The sequence below is a fragment of the Labeo rohita genome, chromosome 15 (assembly GCF_022985175.1).
Source record: "Labeo rohita strain BAU-BD-2019 chromosome 15, IGBB_LRoh.1.0, whole genome shotgun sequence".
Lineage (NCBI taxonomy): Eukaryota > Metazoa > Chordata > Actinopteri > Cypriniformes > Cyprinidae > Labeo > Labeo rohita.
This window is the reverse complement of record NC_066883.1, coordinates 32328217-32347348: the sequence shown is the minus strand read 5'-3', so window position 1 is coordinate 32347348 and position 19132 is coordinate 32328217. Positions and strand designations below refer to the sequence as shown.

Below are 19132 nucleotides of genomic sequence, written 5' to 3'. Positions count from 1 at the left end.
AGTGTGTATGTGTCTGTGAAGAGATTGCACTGCCTCCTAGTGGCTTCGTGACGACATTGCAAAATATCACTAATGGATGTTAACATCTTACAGTTTCACTTTAAAGCGTCGCAGGCTCTTTTGAATCATGAACGGCGAGTTTAAATGAATAGTTCACCCAAAAAATGAAAATCAGCTAAAAATGTATTTTCCCTCAGGCCATCAAAGATAAAGATGAGTTTGTTTATTCTTGTGAACAAGTCCATCATTGAGGAGTTTTAACTTTAAACCACTGCTTCTGGCCAAAAACTATAATCTATAAGCAATATAATGGATAGAAGTTTTAAGTTAAAAACATCTTATTGATGGATTTGTTTCTTACAAACGCACATCTTTTCAATTCACAGGATGTTAACTGATGGACTGGAGTCACGTGGATTACTTGAGGATTATTGTGATGTTTTTATCAGCTGTTTGGACTTTGATTCTAATGGCACTGCAGAGGATCCACTGATGAGCAAGTGATGCAAAATGTCTTCAAATCCATTCTGATGAAAACACACGTACACCTTGAATATATATCACGCAAAAGCAAATGCAAATGTCTTTCATTTTGACATGCACCCCATTCATTTTTTGCCTACATCATCTTTAAACTTCTCCACGGGCACTTTGCCTTTTTGTGTCGCTGACTTCCTCTCAGTGCACTAAGCTGTGCTCACTTCCTCCTTCAGTCCCCTGTGTCACTGTATTTAGGGACAGTTTTATTCATACCACTATTGACAATTTCCTGAACGCTCTTTTGTATCATGCACGGTGAGTTTATCTCTTATTTGCACTTGATTCTCTGTCCCAAACTCTCTGTCCTAATAGCATTTCTTCTAGGCCAGATTTAATTTGCATCTCTGCTTTGATAATTTTAAAACTGATAAGAATGCAATGATGTCATTAGCACATTACATCCTTTTTTTAATAGTCAAATGGAGCTCTGTTGTTGTTTATATATCTGACCGAATAATAATATAAGTTAAAATGTAATAGTATTTTACATTTTATATGTATTAAATATAATAAAGAAAGAAACTTTTACTTTTCTACTAAAAAATAGATTACAAGTTACATTACGTGAAGCCTATATAGTGTTGGCAGCATTTGGATATACAAGAACATAGACAATGTTGTATTTATTAAATAATTAATGGAAAAATACACAAGACCAGAGGGTTTGAAGGAGGAAAGCTTCATCTGAAAAATGTGAGATGTTGATTTGATGACTCTGGCAAGTCTGATTCACTTTGCAGTTTATTCTGAAAGCCCACTTGGACAGAAAGAGGCTGTCTGTAAATGTGCCATTCAGTGAATATCCTTTTGAATATCCAGTATTGATATTAAGCGCCTCATACAGACCCTACATAAAATAATAATAAACCGAAAGTCCAGGTCAGTAAGTGTTCTGAGTAAGTATAAAAAAATGACATGCATCAAAACATCAAAATCCAATTTCAGTAATTATAAAACAAGCATTCCGATTCCTGGAATTCGTATTGTAGTTGTTTTGATTGGATCTTAAGATTTTCTATGCAAATAATCTCCAGCGCATAATGAATCGTGCGATAAGCGAACGAACAGTGGGCGGTTAGTGACCCCTAAAACAGTAAGCTGTACAGTTTGAAGTTCTAGTTTCTTTGGAAAAAAAGGAACCGCCTTTTTGTCAGCAAAGTCATACTAGACACTTAAACCTATAATTAAAATCTACTGATTTCACATTTTAAACTCAGACATGCATAACTAGAGTACATTGTATGTATTTTTATCACACATATTAGGCCTTCAACTGATAAATCAACATGTAAAAAGGTATCTTCATTTGATTTTCTCAGGCTGAGGAATGAACAACATACGTTATAATAAATACTGCCAGATTATTGCACAGTTTTAGAAAATGGTAACACGCACCCATGTGAGATGAACTACTTCCCTACGAGCTCTGTGCAACTGTTCTTCTCAGAAAGATATAAATAAAGGTCAATGACAACACTAATGTTTTGTGGGCGTTAAGGGTAGTCATTTTTAGCTGTAATGCACGTGATGATCTGACATAAACATGACGTACAAGACCATGATGGTCTTATAGCATAAATATGTTAAATAAGTATGTACTGGAATACAGGTTTTTCCCCCTAATATTAATCATCCGTTTGATATTTGATTTGATCGGTGTTATGACTGCCTTTACTTTACTTTACTTTAATTTTCAACATCATTACTCCAGTCTTCAGTGTCACATGATTCTTCAGAAATCATTCTAATATGCTGATTTGCTGCTCGAGAAACATTTCTTATTATTCTCAATGTTGAAAACAGATAATAAAAATAAAAGTATTTAGAAAAAGGAAAATAAATGTATACTTCTATTAAGGAACAACACATTACATTGATCAAAAGTGACAAAAGACATTTATAATCTTAAAAAAATTCAAATATTTAAAAAAATAAATATTAAGTAGCAAGAGCTGTTTTCAACATCATAATGTTACGAATCATTAATAAAAACTGAGCACCAATAATAATTAATATAGCTGCAACCAGAAATTAAGGGATCAAGCACTAGGCAAGCAAGGCAGCAAGCATCAGAGCAATTGAAGCAATGAGTAATTTAAGATGATCTGATTTGATCTTGGCGAAAATCAGACAAACTGTCTAGGGTGAGTACGAAAAAGTAGGTTTTCAACATATATCAAAATGACAGGACAGGAATTTCAGCCAACTAGTGTAAAAAATTGCTATGTTCTCACCACCACCCAATGAATATTTTGAGACCAGTTTAATTACAATAGGCTAATGCAATCAAAAGTTATTAACAAATTTAAAAAATGTATTTTTAATGGTTAATGAATGGTTTATTACTTTTGACCAACAGGTGGCACAGTTACCAAACTGATGTGGTGTGGTCAGTGTGAGGTGACAATGGCACATGCAAAGTTTGGTGTCAATATGTCAAAGCTTTGCATAGATACAGTCTTACACGCAGTTTGGCATCATAGCAGCAAATTCGTTGAACAATATCTGTTTTGTATATTGACATGAAATCTATACCGTTTTGCCAGCATGGTCTAAAGATGATCCAAGTCAAATTTCGTGAAAATCGGACCAACAGTCTAGGAGGAGTTTGAAAAAGTAGGTTTTGAACATTAAACAGAAAGGTGGACAGGGAGTTCGGCAAATTTTGGCACAAATGGAATCGTTCTCGGCATGACCCAAGGAATATATTGTTATCACTTTCATTACAATTGGCCAATTTAATAAAAAGTTATTCGCATTTTTTAAAATGTTATCATAACGTTTGACCACAAGGTGGCACTGCCCCAAAACTTTTTGAGTACTGTCAGAGCATGGTGCCGAAGACACATATTGAGTTTTGTAATGATACACTGATGCGTTCATAAAATATAGCATTTTACGGCAAAATCCCAAATGCCCGACAACCAAATTATTGTTTGTTTGTTTTTTTTTATATATATCTCCTGACCACTAGGTGGCACTGTGCAGGTAGCCTCAGGTCATGGTTGTTATAACACACGCCAATTTTGGTCTAATTCCGCCAAAACTGTGGAGATATAGCCTTACATCCATTTTTGCGTGGTCTTCCTCGAATTTGTTCACGCATTATTCTACAACGACTTGACTTCCATAACCTGTTGCCTGCATGGTCTAAAGATGATCTGAGTCAATTTTGGTGAAAATCAGATGAACCATCTAGGACAACCAAAGTTTGGTGTCAATATGTCAAAGCTTTGCAGAGATACAGTCTCAGACACAGTTTGGCATCATAGCAGCAAATTCATTGATGTGTTAAACAAAAACCATTTTGTATATCGACATGAAATCTATAACATTTTGCCAGCATGGTCTAAAGATGATCTGAGTCAAATTTGGTGAAAATCAGACCAACGGTCTAACAGGAGTTTGAAATAGTTGTTTTATGTAACTATTAAAAAGAGCGAAAAATTTAACCCTTTTACATATTTTACTGCATTTGTGGTCAAACAAATGCAGCCTTGGTGAGCAAAAGATACCTCTTTAGAAAAACTATTCAGAATAACATATAATTATTCCAAATTTTTGGTTGTGTATCTAGACTTTCTGCTAAATATCTCATCTATTGCATGCAAGTCATAGACAATGTTTGAACGTTTTCAACATGAATCAAAATGGCAGACTGGAAATTTGGCTGTCTATGGCAAAATTAAGAATATAGTGAGACCAGTTTCATGACAATATGCCAATTTAATGAAAAGTTAATAGCATTTTCTAAACTTCACCATAAAGTTTGACCACAAGGTGGTGCTACTCCGAAACTTTTTGAGTACTGTCAGAGCATGGTGCCGAAGACACACATCGAGTTTTGTAATGATGTGCTGATGCATTTGTAAAATATAGCGGTCAAACGGCCAAATTTTGTGATTTTTGGCCAAGCATTTAGAAACTATAGGCAAAAATTGCATTTTGTATATCTCCTAATCACTAGGTGGCACTGTGCAGAAACTATGCAGATAGCTTCAGGTCATGGTTGTTATAACACACACCAAGTTTGGTCTCAATACGCCAAACCGTTGCGGAGATATAGCCTCATGTCCATTTTTTCATGCTTTTCGTCAAATTCGTTCAAGCATTATTCAACAACAGTTTGACTAATCAACTTGAATCCCATAACTTTTTGCCAGCATGGTCTAAAGATGATCTGAGCCAATTTTGGTGAAAATCAGACAAACCGCCTAGCACGAGTTCGAAAAAGTAGTTTTTTTGAACTATTAAAAATAGCGAAAATGTTTAAATTGTATTATTTCACATATTTTACTGTATTTGTGGTCAAACAAATGCAGCCTTGATGAGCAAAAGAGACCTTTTTTTTGTAAAAAAAAGACAAAACTATTCCAAATTTTTGGTAGTGTATCTAGAATTTCCGCTAAATATCTCATTTATTGCATGCAAGTCATAGACAACATTTGGTCTTTGTGTATCTTTCAGTTATTGGAAGTTGAAGGGAGAACAACAATGCAGAACATCAAATGTGTCGTGGTTGGAGACGGTGCCGTTGGGAAGACCTGCCTCCTCATTTCCTTCACCACCAATGCTTTTCCCAAAGAATACATTCCCACTGTATTTGACAACTACAGCGCACAGCTATCTGTAGAATCTAAAGTCGTCAGTCTAAACCTGTGGGACACTGCGGGACAGGAGGAGTACGACCGTCTACGGACCCTCTCCTACCCGCAGACCAACGTCTTCATCATATGCTTCTGCGTCGCCAGTCCCTCATCCTACGAGAACGTCAAGCTAAAGTGGTACCCCGAGGTGTCAGAACACTGTCCTAATGTGCCCATCCTGCTGGTGGGGACTAAAAAGGATCTGAGAGATGATCCAGAGGTGCTGAAGAAGCTCAAGGAGAAGAGCCTGTCCGTGGTCTCCCAGCAGCAAGGGGTGGCGCTGGCCCGACAGATCCAGGCCTACAAGTACATGGAGTGTTCAGCGTTAAACCAAGAGGGGGTAAAGGAAGTGTTTTCAGAAGCTGTTTGCGCTTTCCTCAAGCCTAAATCACGAGAGCGCAAGAAATCATCATGTGTGCTACTATAAATGGGACGGGACCTGAATAGATGTATTTTTATATGGGGTATTTGTATCACGTGTACATACAAATGAAAATCACACCTACAAAAGTATGTTTTTCATTATATAACAAAATACTGTACCAAGTGTTATTTATTTCTAAGAGAAATAAAACATTTTTGAAGAATATTAATATTCTAGAATATAATATAAATAATCTAATAACATAGAAATACTCTCAAAATAATTAATTGATTTAAACAGAAAAATAAATTAGTTCAAACTAATGAACTTTACTGTTTAGAACTTTCTTTTTTGAGCTGACTAAAAAACAGACATATTTTAAGTTTCTTTTAATTTAGAGGAACTTTAATTTTAACTGAAACTGGGCTGGGGATTTCTATTTTCCAGCATGCTTTGCAACAGCATTCAAAGGGGAGAGTAAATGCTAAAATTAAGTGTTTACACACACACTTTTTTGGTACAAGATTAATGTTAAATGTTAGTAGTGTTTAATTTTTTGTTATTCTAATTTAGAAGAGTTTGTGTTATGTTTGTGAAAAGTGGAGCATAAGAACAGATGTATGTTAAATGTTTGTATTGCCTTTACTCATTCAGCTATTGCTATGCTAATCAAAGCACTGTTTTACTTTAGCATCTACTGAATTAGGTATAGTTTAAATTCCCACTACTAAAATATTTAAACTGAGATTACATGATAATTATTAGTTGAAGTGTAAAAAAAATATTTTTAGTAAAACAGAGTACTATTTTATACTGTACAGAGTTACTACATACTGTAGAGTTACAGTATTTTACTAAAACATTTCAAGTTAAGAGCAATGTATGAGCACAAAATAATCTGACAGCTCTTCTTACTTAAACGTTACATTTCGTAACAAAAATTTTGATGAAACTGATTATGTTTACTTTCTTGAGTTGTGGTAACTTATTTGGGTTTACAGTGTATGCAAAATAATGACAAAAAGTACATTATTTGGACACTTTTTGGGTGTCAAACCTTTTGGAACATGTTTAAAATTCATGTGATGAAACACTGTAAAAATTATTTTCAAAGTAGTAACTAAAATAAAGACTACATTTTATGAGAAAAACCATTTCAAATGAAAACGTGTTACTTGCCATTTCTTTGTAATTATTTGTGAAATTTACTAGCAATTTCTGAGCAAAAATTGTTTCTTTACTGAATTTTTAGTAATTTCTAAGTAAAAAATGTTTTTTTCAAATTTTTAGTTCTGGTTATGAGAAAAGCTTTAGCATATTTTGTATTATGTTATATTTTTATTATTTTAATATATAATTATATAATTATTATTACACACACACACACACACACACACACACACATATATATATATATATATATTTTTTTTTTTTTTTTTGTAAGGGTAGGAGATACAACTATGAGATACAACAAGATACAACTATGAGAAAATCTGGAAGCTGAGAATGCAACAAAATAAATAAATAAATAACCTTTAAAGTTGTTCAAAAAAAGTTCTTAGCATTGCATATTGTTAATCAGACATTCTGTTGGAAATTTACAAAATATCTTCATGGAACATGATCTTTACTTAATATCCTACTTGCTCAGAACCTCGCTTCAGCATTTAGTATTTAATATCATGTACTGTTAAACACAAAGAAATTCTGTGCCACTTCTTTGTAAATCAGTTCCTACAACCACTTTAACAGTATCAAACCTTTCGATAAAATGCTGACTTTGTACTTTTCTGCACACATTAATAAAAAGGAGGAACCGTTTATACAAATCTGTGCTTTACATGCTTACCTCACGATTACAAAACACGCAACTCATTAGTTTCAGGTTCATTTTTTTGAGGAGATGAGTTTGTGGCTGCTTATGAAGCGATTTTTGTTCTTTTATGTACTTTTTTTGTGTTGATTTTCGGGTCTCTTGTGAGAGCAGAAGAAACGAGAAACATTCACTTCCCTCCTCTGACTCCACAGCTATTTCTGGCAGCAGTTTGCAGCAGTCTTGGTTTTGTTGTATGTCTGGAGAAACAAGAGAACGGAACAACAGAATCAGCTTTCTAACTGAAAATACAATAAAATAGCAAATTTAAAATAAAAAAAATACTGTCAAGCTCTAGGAAAAAAATATTACACTGAGTGAGACATTGGACCAGATCTGACCCCTCATCTCACAGAGTTACACAGTGTTGCATTTGCCTCAGTGAAATTTGAAAGTAAAATGAAGTGGACTCATGTGAGACTGCTACAGTTTTATTCTCAGACAAACACTGCTGTTCATTCACTTAAATCCTGACCACAAGCCAGTGAATTTGACAGTGAAATCAGTGTTATGGCCTCTGGCAAACACAAAACAACACGCTTGTCTTTGGACCTTGTGCTGGCTTTCATTTGTTATAATTATACAAATAGGATTTCCAATTTGTAAATCCATTTGCAAACACATCAATTTATTTCATCATGGAAAACGTATATTCTTCCTTCTCACACAATGATCACATGATAATGAGATAATCTTCAGTCGGATGTGGTAAAATATGACTCTATAGTTTAATTACGTACAAATACTGCCATCCCGTGGTCAAAGATCAAAAAGACTATTTACCATATACATGACAAAGAGCTGCTGGTTTTATTCCGGCCTGGTCCTGGTCCAGTATTTGCAATCAAAATAATTAGTGAACTGCTGACTGCTGGTCATCGATTTGCATACAACAACTGCATTAAATATTAATCTATTGCCAGTGGTACGGAACTTTTAATTTAATTTAATTTAATTTAATTTTATTTAAATTTATTATTTTTTATTTATATTATTTTAAGCTAAATAATGACACTATTGTCTCCTTTGTCTCACTATTGTCTCATTCTTTTTTTTACTGCAAAAATGTGTCAAAATCTATTATTTTATTTTATTTTATTTTAGCTGCTGAAGGTCAGTGGACCAAAACGTTGCTTGTGACAATAAACTTTAATATTTAGCAAGTACTGATAGTGTTAGGGATTGATAGGCAATTGCATTGATAGGGATTGCATCTTTTTATAAATTAAAATTTCACAACACCTATTTTTTTCCTATCTATTTCTGTGAAGCTTCTCTGAAGGCATTTGTACTATATAAATACCTATTTAAAAAAAATGTCTGTTTATTTATTTATTTATTTATTTATGTATAAATGAAATTTATTAAGGAGTAAGTTTATAAATTATTTAAGTTTATAAATTATGAACTATTTTAACATTTAGTTTTTTCATAAATTAAATCAAATAATAATAAATACTTGTGGCAGCAAAAAGTAGACATATATTTTTTAACATGCATAATACGATGTCAAATACAGTCCAATACAGATGCTGGATTACACATGTGCTCTGTTTGGAGGATTAAACGGTTTTAGTGTCTCTGTGTTTTATTGACTTTCATACAGCAGCTGTCATATGCAGTTGAAAGACTAGATCTTCAATGAATCGAGTATTTATTCTCCTGTCATTTAATGCCTGACAGCCAAGCTTCAGTGAAGTGAATTGTGAGATGTCTGCCAAGAATGTGGAATATTTGACCTTTTTTGCCTTCTGCTTGATGTTTGTACCAGGTAATGCTTTCTTCTTTGTTACATATCAATCTGCAACTGTGCTGTTGTTAGTTTCTCTTCACATTTGTTTGATTTATGCAGTAATAGGTTTTAAAACTTTTTTAAAATTCTAAGCAAATTCATTTTACAACAGTCTAATGTTCAGTCAAAAGTATAACTGACTTTATGAAGTGAAATTGCATCTTTTTCTGTGTATTGACATCACACTGTCAGTCCAACATGATAATCCTTTCTGTAAATCTCTTTTAAAGCTTTACTGACATGACAAAGCAGTTGCAAACACCTGGCAAAGTCTAGACCTGTGTCTATATCATTTAAGGATCTCATATAGTTTCCACTAACTATTTACATAAAGATTTTCCTCTTACTAGTGCACTATATGGGGTACCATCTAACCCGCTATAATGAGACAAAATGACTATGTTCTGTGCTACTGGGGCATGTTGTCACAAAGCATCAGTGCATTTCATGAACAGTATCTTTTTTTTCTGGCCAAAAACAGTGGGAATATTCAGCAGCGGTATATTGACAAACTGCTTAATGCAGATATACTCACTTTTGTGCTTTGTTCAGATGGGTAATCTAGCAGGAAATCTCATCCCTCCATTCCTCCTGATTAAGCCATCTGTCATGCAGACGTGTTATTATCCGTCACAGAAGTGCCGTCATGTGGCTCTGATCAACAGGCGGCTCTGATCTATTGCTGTCCAGTAGCGGATAAAAACCGGATAAAAACTAAAATATGTAATAGAATTGAAAAGTTATAATTTGGTGTACCTTAGGATGAATCTTGTCTTTGCTTTGTTATATTCCTCCATTTGTAAGTCGTCATTTGTTAAATGAATAAATGCACTGTCAATAAACTCGCTAGATCACATACACACTACTGGTCATTAAGCTTTTTTAATGTTTTTAAAATGTCTCTTATGCTCATCAAGGCTGTATTTATTTCAGAAAAAAATGCAGTAAAATCATTAATATTCTGGAAAAAATACTACATTTGAAAACAACAGTTTTATATTTGTTCTAACAACTGTGCTGTTGCAACTTATTTATTTATTTGGATAAAAAGAAAGTTCCCAAGAACAGAATTTATTTGGAACAGAAAACTTTTTTTTAAATCACTTTTGATAAATTAAAGTATTTAGATTCTCCATCACAGGAATAAATTACATTTTAAATATTCAAACTGAAAAAATATTACAATTTAAAAACAACCATTTTATATTTTAATACACATTAAAAATAATAATTCAGCAAAGCTGAATTTTCAGCAACATTATTCCATTCTTCAGTGTCACATGATCCTTCACAAATCATCTTAATATGCTGATTTTTTGTTCAAGAAACATTTATTAGTGTTAAAAAACAATTGTGCTGTTGCTATCTATTTTTTTTATTTGGTTGAAAAGAAAGTTCCAAAGAACAGAATTTATTTGGAACAGAAAACTTCTTAAAATCACTTTTGATAAATTTACGCCCTTGATAAATTAAAGTATTGACATTCCCCATCACCGGAATAAATTAAATTTTAAAATATTCAAACAGAAAACATATTACAATTTAAAACAACAGTTTTATATTTAAATACACATTCAAAAAGAATTTATTGCTGCGATGGCAAAGCTGAATTTTCAGCAGCATTACTCTAGTCTGCAGTGCCACACAATCCTTCACAAATCATTTTAATATGCTGATTTGATGTTTAAGAAACATTTATTATAATCATTTGTATTAAAAAACAATTGTGCTGTTGCAGCTTTTTTATTTATTTATTTATTTGGATGAAAAGAAAGTTCCAAAGAACAATTTATTTGAAACAAAAACTTTGTAAAATCACTTTTGATAAATTTACACCCTTGCTAAATTTAAGTAATTTGTGTCTCCTTCACAGGAATAAATTACATTTTAAAATATTCAAACAGAAAACAGTTCTTTCTTTCTTTCTTTTTTTTTTTTTAGTTTGCTGGGGAGCCAATGGGATCTACGCCCAGAAACTGCTCAATGATTTATTTAGAAACTACACAAGTGCGCTAAGGCCAGTGGAGGACACAGAAGACATACTGAACGTCACACTACAGATCACCCTCTCCCAAATCATTGACATGGTAATCTGTCACAAAATACACAAAACCACAGCCTACCAGAAAATGAGCTCAAATGAGGACACTGTAGAGACAATGCTGTCATTCTGCGGAATACCAAACGCAGATAAATGTCCAAGCAGCATAAATACTGCGCTATAAGTTATTCAGTAAGGAATAACTTATAGCATTCAAGGATTTTGAATGTTTTTTAGGATGCCTGTCATTCAAATGAATCTTTCTGTAAACAGGCCAAAATGTATTTGCTTGTACTGTATATTGAACCACATTAATATGTTTTAGTCTCTCTAAGGCAAGAAACAGACATTAACTATGTACACATCTGTTATAGGACGAGCGTAACCAGATTCTGACGGCGTATTTGTGGATAAGGCAGGTGTGGATTGACAAGTACCTCACCTGGAATAAGGATAACTATGATGGGCTTGATACCATCCGTGTACCTGGTAGTTATGTATGGAGACCTGATATAGTCCTATATAACAGGTAGGGCAAATTTGCACTGAGATTGGTATTTCTTTTTTCCCCACATGGAGGCACAATCTCAACATCTAATAAAGGCATTTATGATTGCATGTTCAGAGAAACATATGTTTCTGTTTTTTATGTAAATGTTTAAGTAATTACTGGTAGGTAAATTAATTTATTTCAAACTGATAAAACATCACATGGAGTAAACATTAATATTTATATGACAAGTTTGATTCTACAGCTGCTCCTGTAGTGAATTTGGAGGAAACACTAAGTTTGATTCAATCAAAGTTAATTAAGTTTTGATAATTGGCTTCTTTAAGTTTAATTTTTAGGGAAAAAACTTTTTTTGAGAGTAAGATTTTTTAATGTTTTTAAAAGAAGTGTCTTTTGCTCATTAAGCCTGCATTTATTTGATCCAAAATACAGTTTTTATGATCAAAGCTAAATTTTCAGTATCATTACTCCAGTCTTCAGTGTCACATGATCCTTCAGAAGTAATTCTAATATGCTGATTTGCTGTTCAAGAAACATTTATTATATTATATTATATATTATTAATTTTATTATATTGTATCATATTATTATTATTATTATTATTATTATTATCATTATCATATTATCATTATTATTAATATTTAAAACAGCTGAGTAATTTTTTCTAGGATTCTTTGATGAATAGAAAGATCCAAAGATCAGCATTTATCTGAAATAAAAGCTTTCGTAACATTATATACGATATAATTCAAAAGCTTGTCAATATAAAAATAATAATAATTATAATTATTATTATTATTTTTTAAAAATTAATAATAGAAATTAATACTTTTATATAGCAAGGATGTTTTAAATTGATCAAAAGTGATGATAAAGACATTTATAATGTTAGAAAAGATTTCTATTTCAGATAAATGCTGTTCTTCTGAACTTTCTATTCATCAAAGAAACCTGAAAAAGTTCTACTCAGCTGTTTTCAACATAATAATAATAAATCAATATTAGAATGATTTCTGAAGGGTCATGTGACTGGGGTAATGATGCTAAAAATTCAGCTTTAAAATCACAGGAATAAATTACATTTTAAAATATATTAAAATAAAATCAGTTATTTTAAATAGTAAAAATATTTCAAAATTTTACTATTACTTACAAAAGATACTTTTTAAAAAAACATTAAAAATCCACCTGTCCAAAAACTTTTGACTGGTAGAGTACCTACATCTTGTGCCTTCAGATTCTTTCTCAACCATTTTTCTTTACCATTTTAGGGGAAGCTAAAGAAGTGGCTATAAAAAGTCTATAACTTTTTTAAAACTAAAAATAATCTTTGTAGCGCTGATGATCACTTTACCAGCACTATGGACACCAACGTCGTGATCCGTCATGATGGCCAGATCATGTGGGATGCTCCAGCCATCACCAAAAGCTCCTGTAAAGTTGACGTCTCATTCTTCCCCTTTGACGCCCAGCAGTGTCGTCTGACCTACGGGTCATGGACCTACAACGGCAACCAACTTGACATTCTGAACGCCATGGAGAGCGCAGATCTCGCAGACTTGGTTGACAACGTGGAATGGGAGGTGCTGGGAATGCCGGCCAAGAGAAACATCATTCTGTACGGCTGCTGTGCAGACCCTTATCCGGATGTGACGTACACTCTGAAACTGAAAAGAAGGGCCTCATTTTATGTATTCAACTTGCTCATTCCTTGTGTGATGATCTCTTTCTTGGCTCCGCTGGGGTTCTACCTACCTGCAGATTCTGGAGAGAAGGTGTCATTGGGAGTAACAGTGATGCTGGCGCTCACCGTGTTTCAGCTGCTGGTGGCTGAGATCATGCCTCCCTCAGAGAATGTACCTCTTATAGGTGAATCATAACTGCTGAAAAACATATAGATTGGGTTAAAGTTAGTGTAAAAACATTTTTTAATTATTTAAAGTCAGCCTAAAGGCATAAACTACATAGCATAAATAGTAAACATGCGATATTCAAAATTCAGACTGGAATTTTAAGTCTTTTTCTAAATATTTAGCTAAATATTTAGATTTGTCTCACTTATTACACATACTTAATAATATATTGCCCATTTGAGTAACGTTAGCTTCGAGTTATTTAATTTCTGTTAGTACTGTTGCTAACTCTTTTAGCTCGACTATAATTATACTTTTGAGTAGCTTGCACACTAGCTAGACAAGTTTCAGTAACTTCTTGAAGCAACACCGCTAGAAATGAAAGAACTTCCATTTTCAGAACCAGTTTCATTTCGTAAACACCAGAAACGAATGAAGTTCAGTTTCGTTAGATGTTTTCTCACGTTCATTACACAGAATACTGTACTAAAATATTCTGACTGACAGTTTTTTACAGAAATACTTACTTATTAACGCTGTGACACCGCTATTCACTCAACAGCGTGAAATAAACTAAACGAGTGATTCGAATCCGAATCAGAATGAACGACTCTTATGAGCAGGTTCTTTTAGTGAATCAAGATCGCACAGCTCAAAAGATTCTCAAACGAATCACTCTGAGTTGGTTCTTTTTAGTGAATCAAAAGCATACAGCTCAACCAGTCTACAGTAGTCAACATTTGAAGTGCATCAAATCCTTTCATCAAAGTTGTCCTAAAACCAAAACAATACCCGTTCTTGTATTGGGACAACTTTGATTAACTTTTTTGATCCACTTCAAATTTTGACTACTGTAGTCCGATTCCTAAGCAAATGACTCTGAGTCGGTTCTATTTATTGAATCAAAAAGCATAGTGCGACTATCAGTGTAAATACTGACTGGTTGTTAATGACACCGTGTAAAAGTGTACATTATATGTTTTGTCAGTAAATAGTTAATAAATGAAATACATTGCAACATTACTTTTTGGTTAAAATGGCAATGGCTTCTAAAAAAGATTATGTAAAATAAATTCAATAAAATTATGTGTAAACATACCTTTACCACAAATCATTTTAAATTAATTTATTTTTTAAATATTCTCACCATTTTTTTTTCTCTCATATTCCTTAAAAGTACTAAAATAATTAGAAACATAGCAGAGCCAACATATAATTCAACATTAACTGATCAATTGTCTCTTACATTCTACAGGAAAGTATTACATAGCCACGATGACCATGATCACTGCATCCACAGCCCTCACCATCTTTATTATGAACATACACCACTGTGGCCCTGAGGCCAAACCCGTCCCAAACTGGGCCAAGACATTCATCCTGCAATATCTGGCTAGAATATGCTTCGTCTACGAAGTCGGCGAGAACTGCATGACCGCACAGCCAGAGAGACCAGACCATCAACCACCAAAACCACCCGACTCCAACTGCAACATGAATGGCCAAGCTGGGAAAGACGACTTCGTGTTCAAATTTGAGAAGGGTCAAGATGCCACATCTACAAAGCTCCCAGATGACACAGAAGACATGTCTCAGATCATGAGTCCGGCGTGCTCATTAGGAAAACACCCCACCTGTCACTACGGCGTGTGGAAGGAGGGAGTGTTCATGAGCATGGATTGCAGCGATGGGGTGGCAGAATTGGGAAAATCCACAGGAAGAGGAGAGGATGGATGCAGAGATCATGATGGTGGGCTCAAAACGCAGTGCAAGTGTGAGCAGCAGCATCTCATGAGGAATATTGAGTATGTCGCAAACTGTTACCGCGATCAGAGAGCGACAGCAAAAAGAACCGGAGAGTGGAAAAAGGTCGCCAAGGTTTTGGATCGATTCTTCATGTGGCTGTTTTTCATTATGGTTTTCTTCATGAGCCTGCTCATAATGGGGAAAGCCATATGACATGAAATAAAGACATAACTGAAAGGATACAACTGATTATACACAACAAGTTGGTTATTATCGCAAAACAAACCCAGACAGAATAATTAGGAGAGGTGTATTTTGCAGTAACAATTAGCTAAATATATATTATCCCACTTACTTGTGAAATAAATGAAAAAATTATATAATATGTTGATTTGAGTTGAAATTACTGTATTATGTGACCAAGAAGTGACACAAGATGATAGAGGTCAATATGCAAAATATGCATAAAATACAAAGACTGACCAATCAGAATCAAGTATTTCAGAAAGCTGTTTAATATACATAACTTGCTGTATGATGAAACTTAGACTGCATGATTTGTAATAAGAAAATTTAAATATTTTTTGCTGTTAAACTAAACAAATCCTATCCTCTCCTCTGATCAAAATGCCTGAAACAGAAGCATTAAAACACTGACGACAGATGTTGTGGCGCTTTGTTGTTCGTTTTATTTTTTCTCCATGTCTCCCGGAGCTTAATCCTCATTTTATCCTTTGCACTCACAGCTAAACTCAGTTATTACAGAACAAACAGTTAATCTTTTTCCTCCACTTCAAGGAAAATGTCACGTTAATAATGTCACAACTTTGCAAATTCAAGTACCTCTAACTCACAGTCACATTCAACTCGTCACTTTTGCACCAGATAACTGCTGTTATCTCTTTCAAATGTATTCCCTGATAGCATACATTGTTTCCTATCAGATGTCAAATAGACATCTATCAGATGTTTATGATTTAGAATGTATGTAAAACTGACATCTTACAGACATCTTTCAGATGTTTGTACACAGCAGATGCTTTTCAGATCAAGTGATCTTTAACAGACATCTTGTTGACGTATGTGTGCTATCTCTACTCTAGTACTAAAAACTCATCTTAATATGTCTGGCTAACAGTAAATTTATACCAAATTATGGTTTATTTATTTATTTTACTATATAATGCAGATTATTTCATATTTATGCTTGTTGTGCACAACAGGCCTCTATTTGTGCAAGCTAATTTCACTAAGAAGCGCTACAACAGGATGTTGTAGGATGCATCTAGTACATACTAGTACATACTCAGAATTTGTGCTCTGCATTTAACCTATCCAAGTGCACACACAGTTGGGGGTTTGGTGCATGCTCAAGGGTACTGATGGTGGAAGAGAATACTAATCATTCACTCTAACCATTAAGCCACGACTGCCCCACTGGTGGTAAAGGTGGTTGCACTTCAGTGGTTCAGGCTATAGGATTGCTAAATGGCTAGAGAAACATTAGTCTCAGCCTCAGACGTTTACAGCTGTGACAATGAGCCTTTATCACTATCAACTATAATATTTAAATTTCATGGCATAGAATCTTTAGAATATGTCCAAGAGTTTTAGGGTGCTTTCACACATGGTTCGCTTACCTGGTCCGAACCCGAGTTCAATTGCACCCCCCTCCCCCTGCTGGACTGTGTTATTTTCATTTGCGTCATCAAGCCAGCAGCTGTTTACCCTGTTGCTTAGTAATGACGATGCAGGAGAAGGGAGCAAAATGCATAGCATTGCTCTCTTCACTTTTATTTATCTTTGTTTTTAAACCGAAGGTTTTGTTTTCAAAGCTACAGTACATAACGGCAATTACGTCTGTCTCGAGAACATACAAATGCAAATGCTCTAAAGAATGCTAAAGACGAACAGAAATGAGATATAGCTCACTGCTTGCAGTGCATCAGTCACACTTGTCAGGAAAGTGAGTGAAACGCACACACTACCACAAATTTTCATCAAATAATGTGCTATTATAGCGCTAGTTCACTTCCACGTTTGGTATAATTGCATTCACATCGGCAGCGAACCGTACCGTCAGTCTGATGGTCTGGCTACACAAGACTAGAGAAACATTATCATCATGATGGTAGAAAACTGTACATTTCTTGTCTATTACTACAAGTGCAGTTAGAATAGCAAAATATGTAGAAGAGCATTGCTATTAAGTGACTATACTGTATTGCAATAAGTAACACTTCAATGCGTTTGGTCAATTTCAACATTACACAGCCATTCCCTCGGCTCCACCTCTGCTGGCACGCTCTAGCCCCTCAGCTCCACCATCAGCTCTGCCCTACCAGCTTCCGGTCCTCATTTCCGCCCTGGAGAGTCAACCTATTAGGTCCTTCTAGAGGCCATCGCTTCACCTCGGCTCATTGACAAGTCAGCTCCGCCTTGGCTCCACCATGGGCCTTCATCCTTCTAGCTTCAGGCTTCCTTTATCCCTCCAGCTCCACTTTGGTCGATCGTCACTTTACCTCTATCTACCCTTCAGCTCCGATGGGCTCCTTCCCTCCAGTTTCATCTTGTCCTGGGGTCACTCTGGCACCCTGGCTCCACCTCGGCTGCTCGTTGCTGCGACTCCAGGACATTCTGTGTTGCTTGGTCTCTGTGGCTCTTTGGCTCCGCATGTGTCTTCACTTCCACCTGCTCTACCTTAGTCAGTCATCTCCCTGGTTTTGCCTGGCATCCGCACAATCATTTCCGCCATGGGTCACCTTCCCCCTGGCTACCACTCTGGCTGTGTTCTGGGTCTACACCTGTCTTCTCCTGTTTGACCCAGTTTCCTAAATTCCATTTTCCCGCCAATCTTTAGTTGCAATGGATATTCTATTAATAATAAAAATTAAAACAAATATCTAGCTCTTCCGTATATGTCTGGCTGCTTGATAACTTATGTTGCACACCTCTTTTTGCAGATGAGCCTATAATGGATATTCCTTTTCTCAGTGAAGGACAAGAGGCCAATCTGACATGTTCAGGTCCTTTTCCTTGTCCTGAAACCCCTCCTAAAATAACATGGTGAATCAAGACAAGAGGGGAAAACATTATTGATCTTAAATATAACAACATCACTCTGACCACCTCCAAAAGCCTTTACCTCTCAACTTTGACCTTAACTCCAACCTCTGACCTGCAAAATGCCACTGTAGGATGTGAAGTGAGCTATGGACGCAAAAAAATCTGTACCAGTAGGACCCTCAAAGTCATGTGTGAGTGTACAAATCCACATTTGTATCCAAGTAAAATAAGGGAATATATAGACAAGAGGAAACCACAACATAATAATATAAATAAAATAGAATAAAATAAAATTTGTTCACTGAATTGTACTGTTGTTTACCACAGACCCTCCAAATATTTGGAGCAGTTCAGGATGTGTCCTGCAAGAAGCAGCCCTACAGTGTGGATGTGTCAGTGAAGGAGTGCCAGTTTCTTACATAATTTGGCCTCCAGAACTGATTCTAAACTCAGACAGTCATTTCATCAAAAGTCACAGATATGGATTTACAGTGAACAGCACATTTAGTCAATCCAATCCAAAAGATCTAGACTTTGACAGTGCTGTGAAATGTGTGAGTAAAAACATGGTTGGGAGAAGTGAAACATGGCTGAAAGTCATCACAGTCCCTCAGGAGCCTGAAGGTATGATTGCTTCACAATTTTACAGTTTTTCAAATTATACAGTTATTGGAGAAACCTAAGCTTGTTGCATTTTTGT

At 34.8% G+C, this 19132-nt stretch overlaps 2 protein-coding genes across 2 annotated transcripts; both read left to right on the top strand.

Moving 5' to 3' along the window:
- Positions 1-671: 671 nt before the first annotated feature.
- rhoga (ras homolog family member Ga) lies at positions 672-6698 on the top strand. Its single transcript, XM_051130278.1, has 2 exons — positions 672-795; positions 5008-6698. The coding sequence occupies exon 2, from the start codon at positions 5035-5037 to the stop codon at positions 5611-5613; it is 579 nt and encodes a 192-aa protein (XP_050986235.1). The 5' UTR covers positions 672-795; positions 5008-5034; the 3' UTR covers positions 5614-6698.
- A 2355-nt stretch (positions 6699-9053) lies between these two features.
- chrna10a (cholinergic receptor, nicotinic, alpha 10a) lies at positions 9054-15970 on the top strand. Its single transcript, XM_051129637.1, has 5 exons — positions 9054-9194; positions 11157-11302; positions 11631-11785; positions 13104-13636; positions 14876-15970. The coding sequence occupies exons 1-5, from the start codon at positions 9134-9136 to the stop codon at positions 15577-15579; spliced, it is 1599 nt and encodes a 532-aa protein (XP_050985594.1). The 5' UTR covers positions 9054-9133; the 3' UTR covers positions 15580-15970.
- The last annotated feature ends 3162 nt before the right edge of the window (positions 15971-19132 follow it).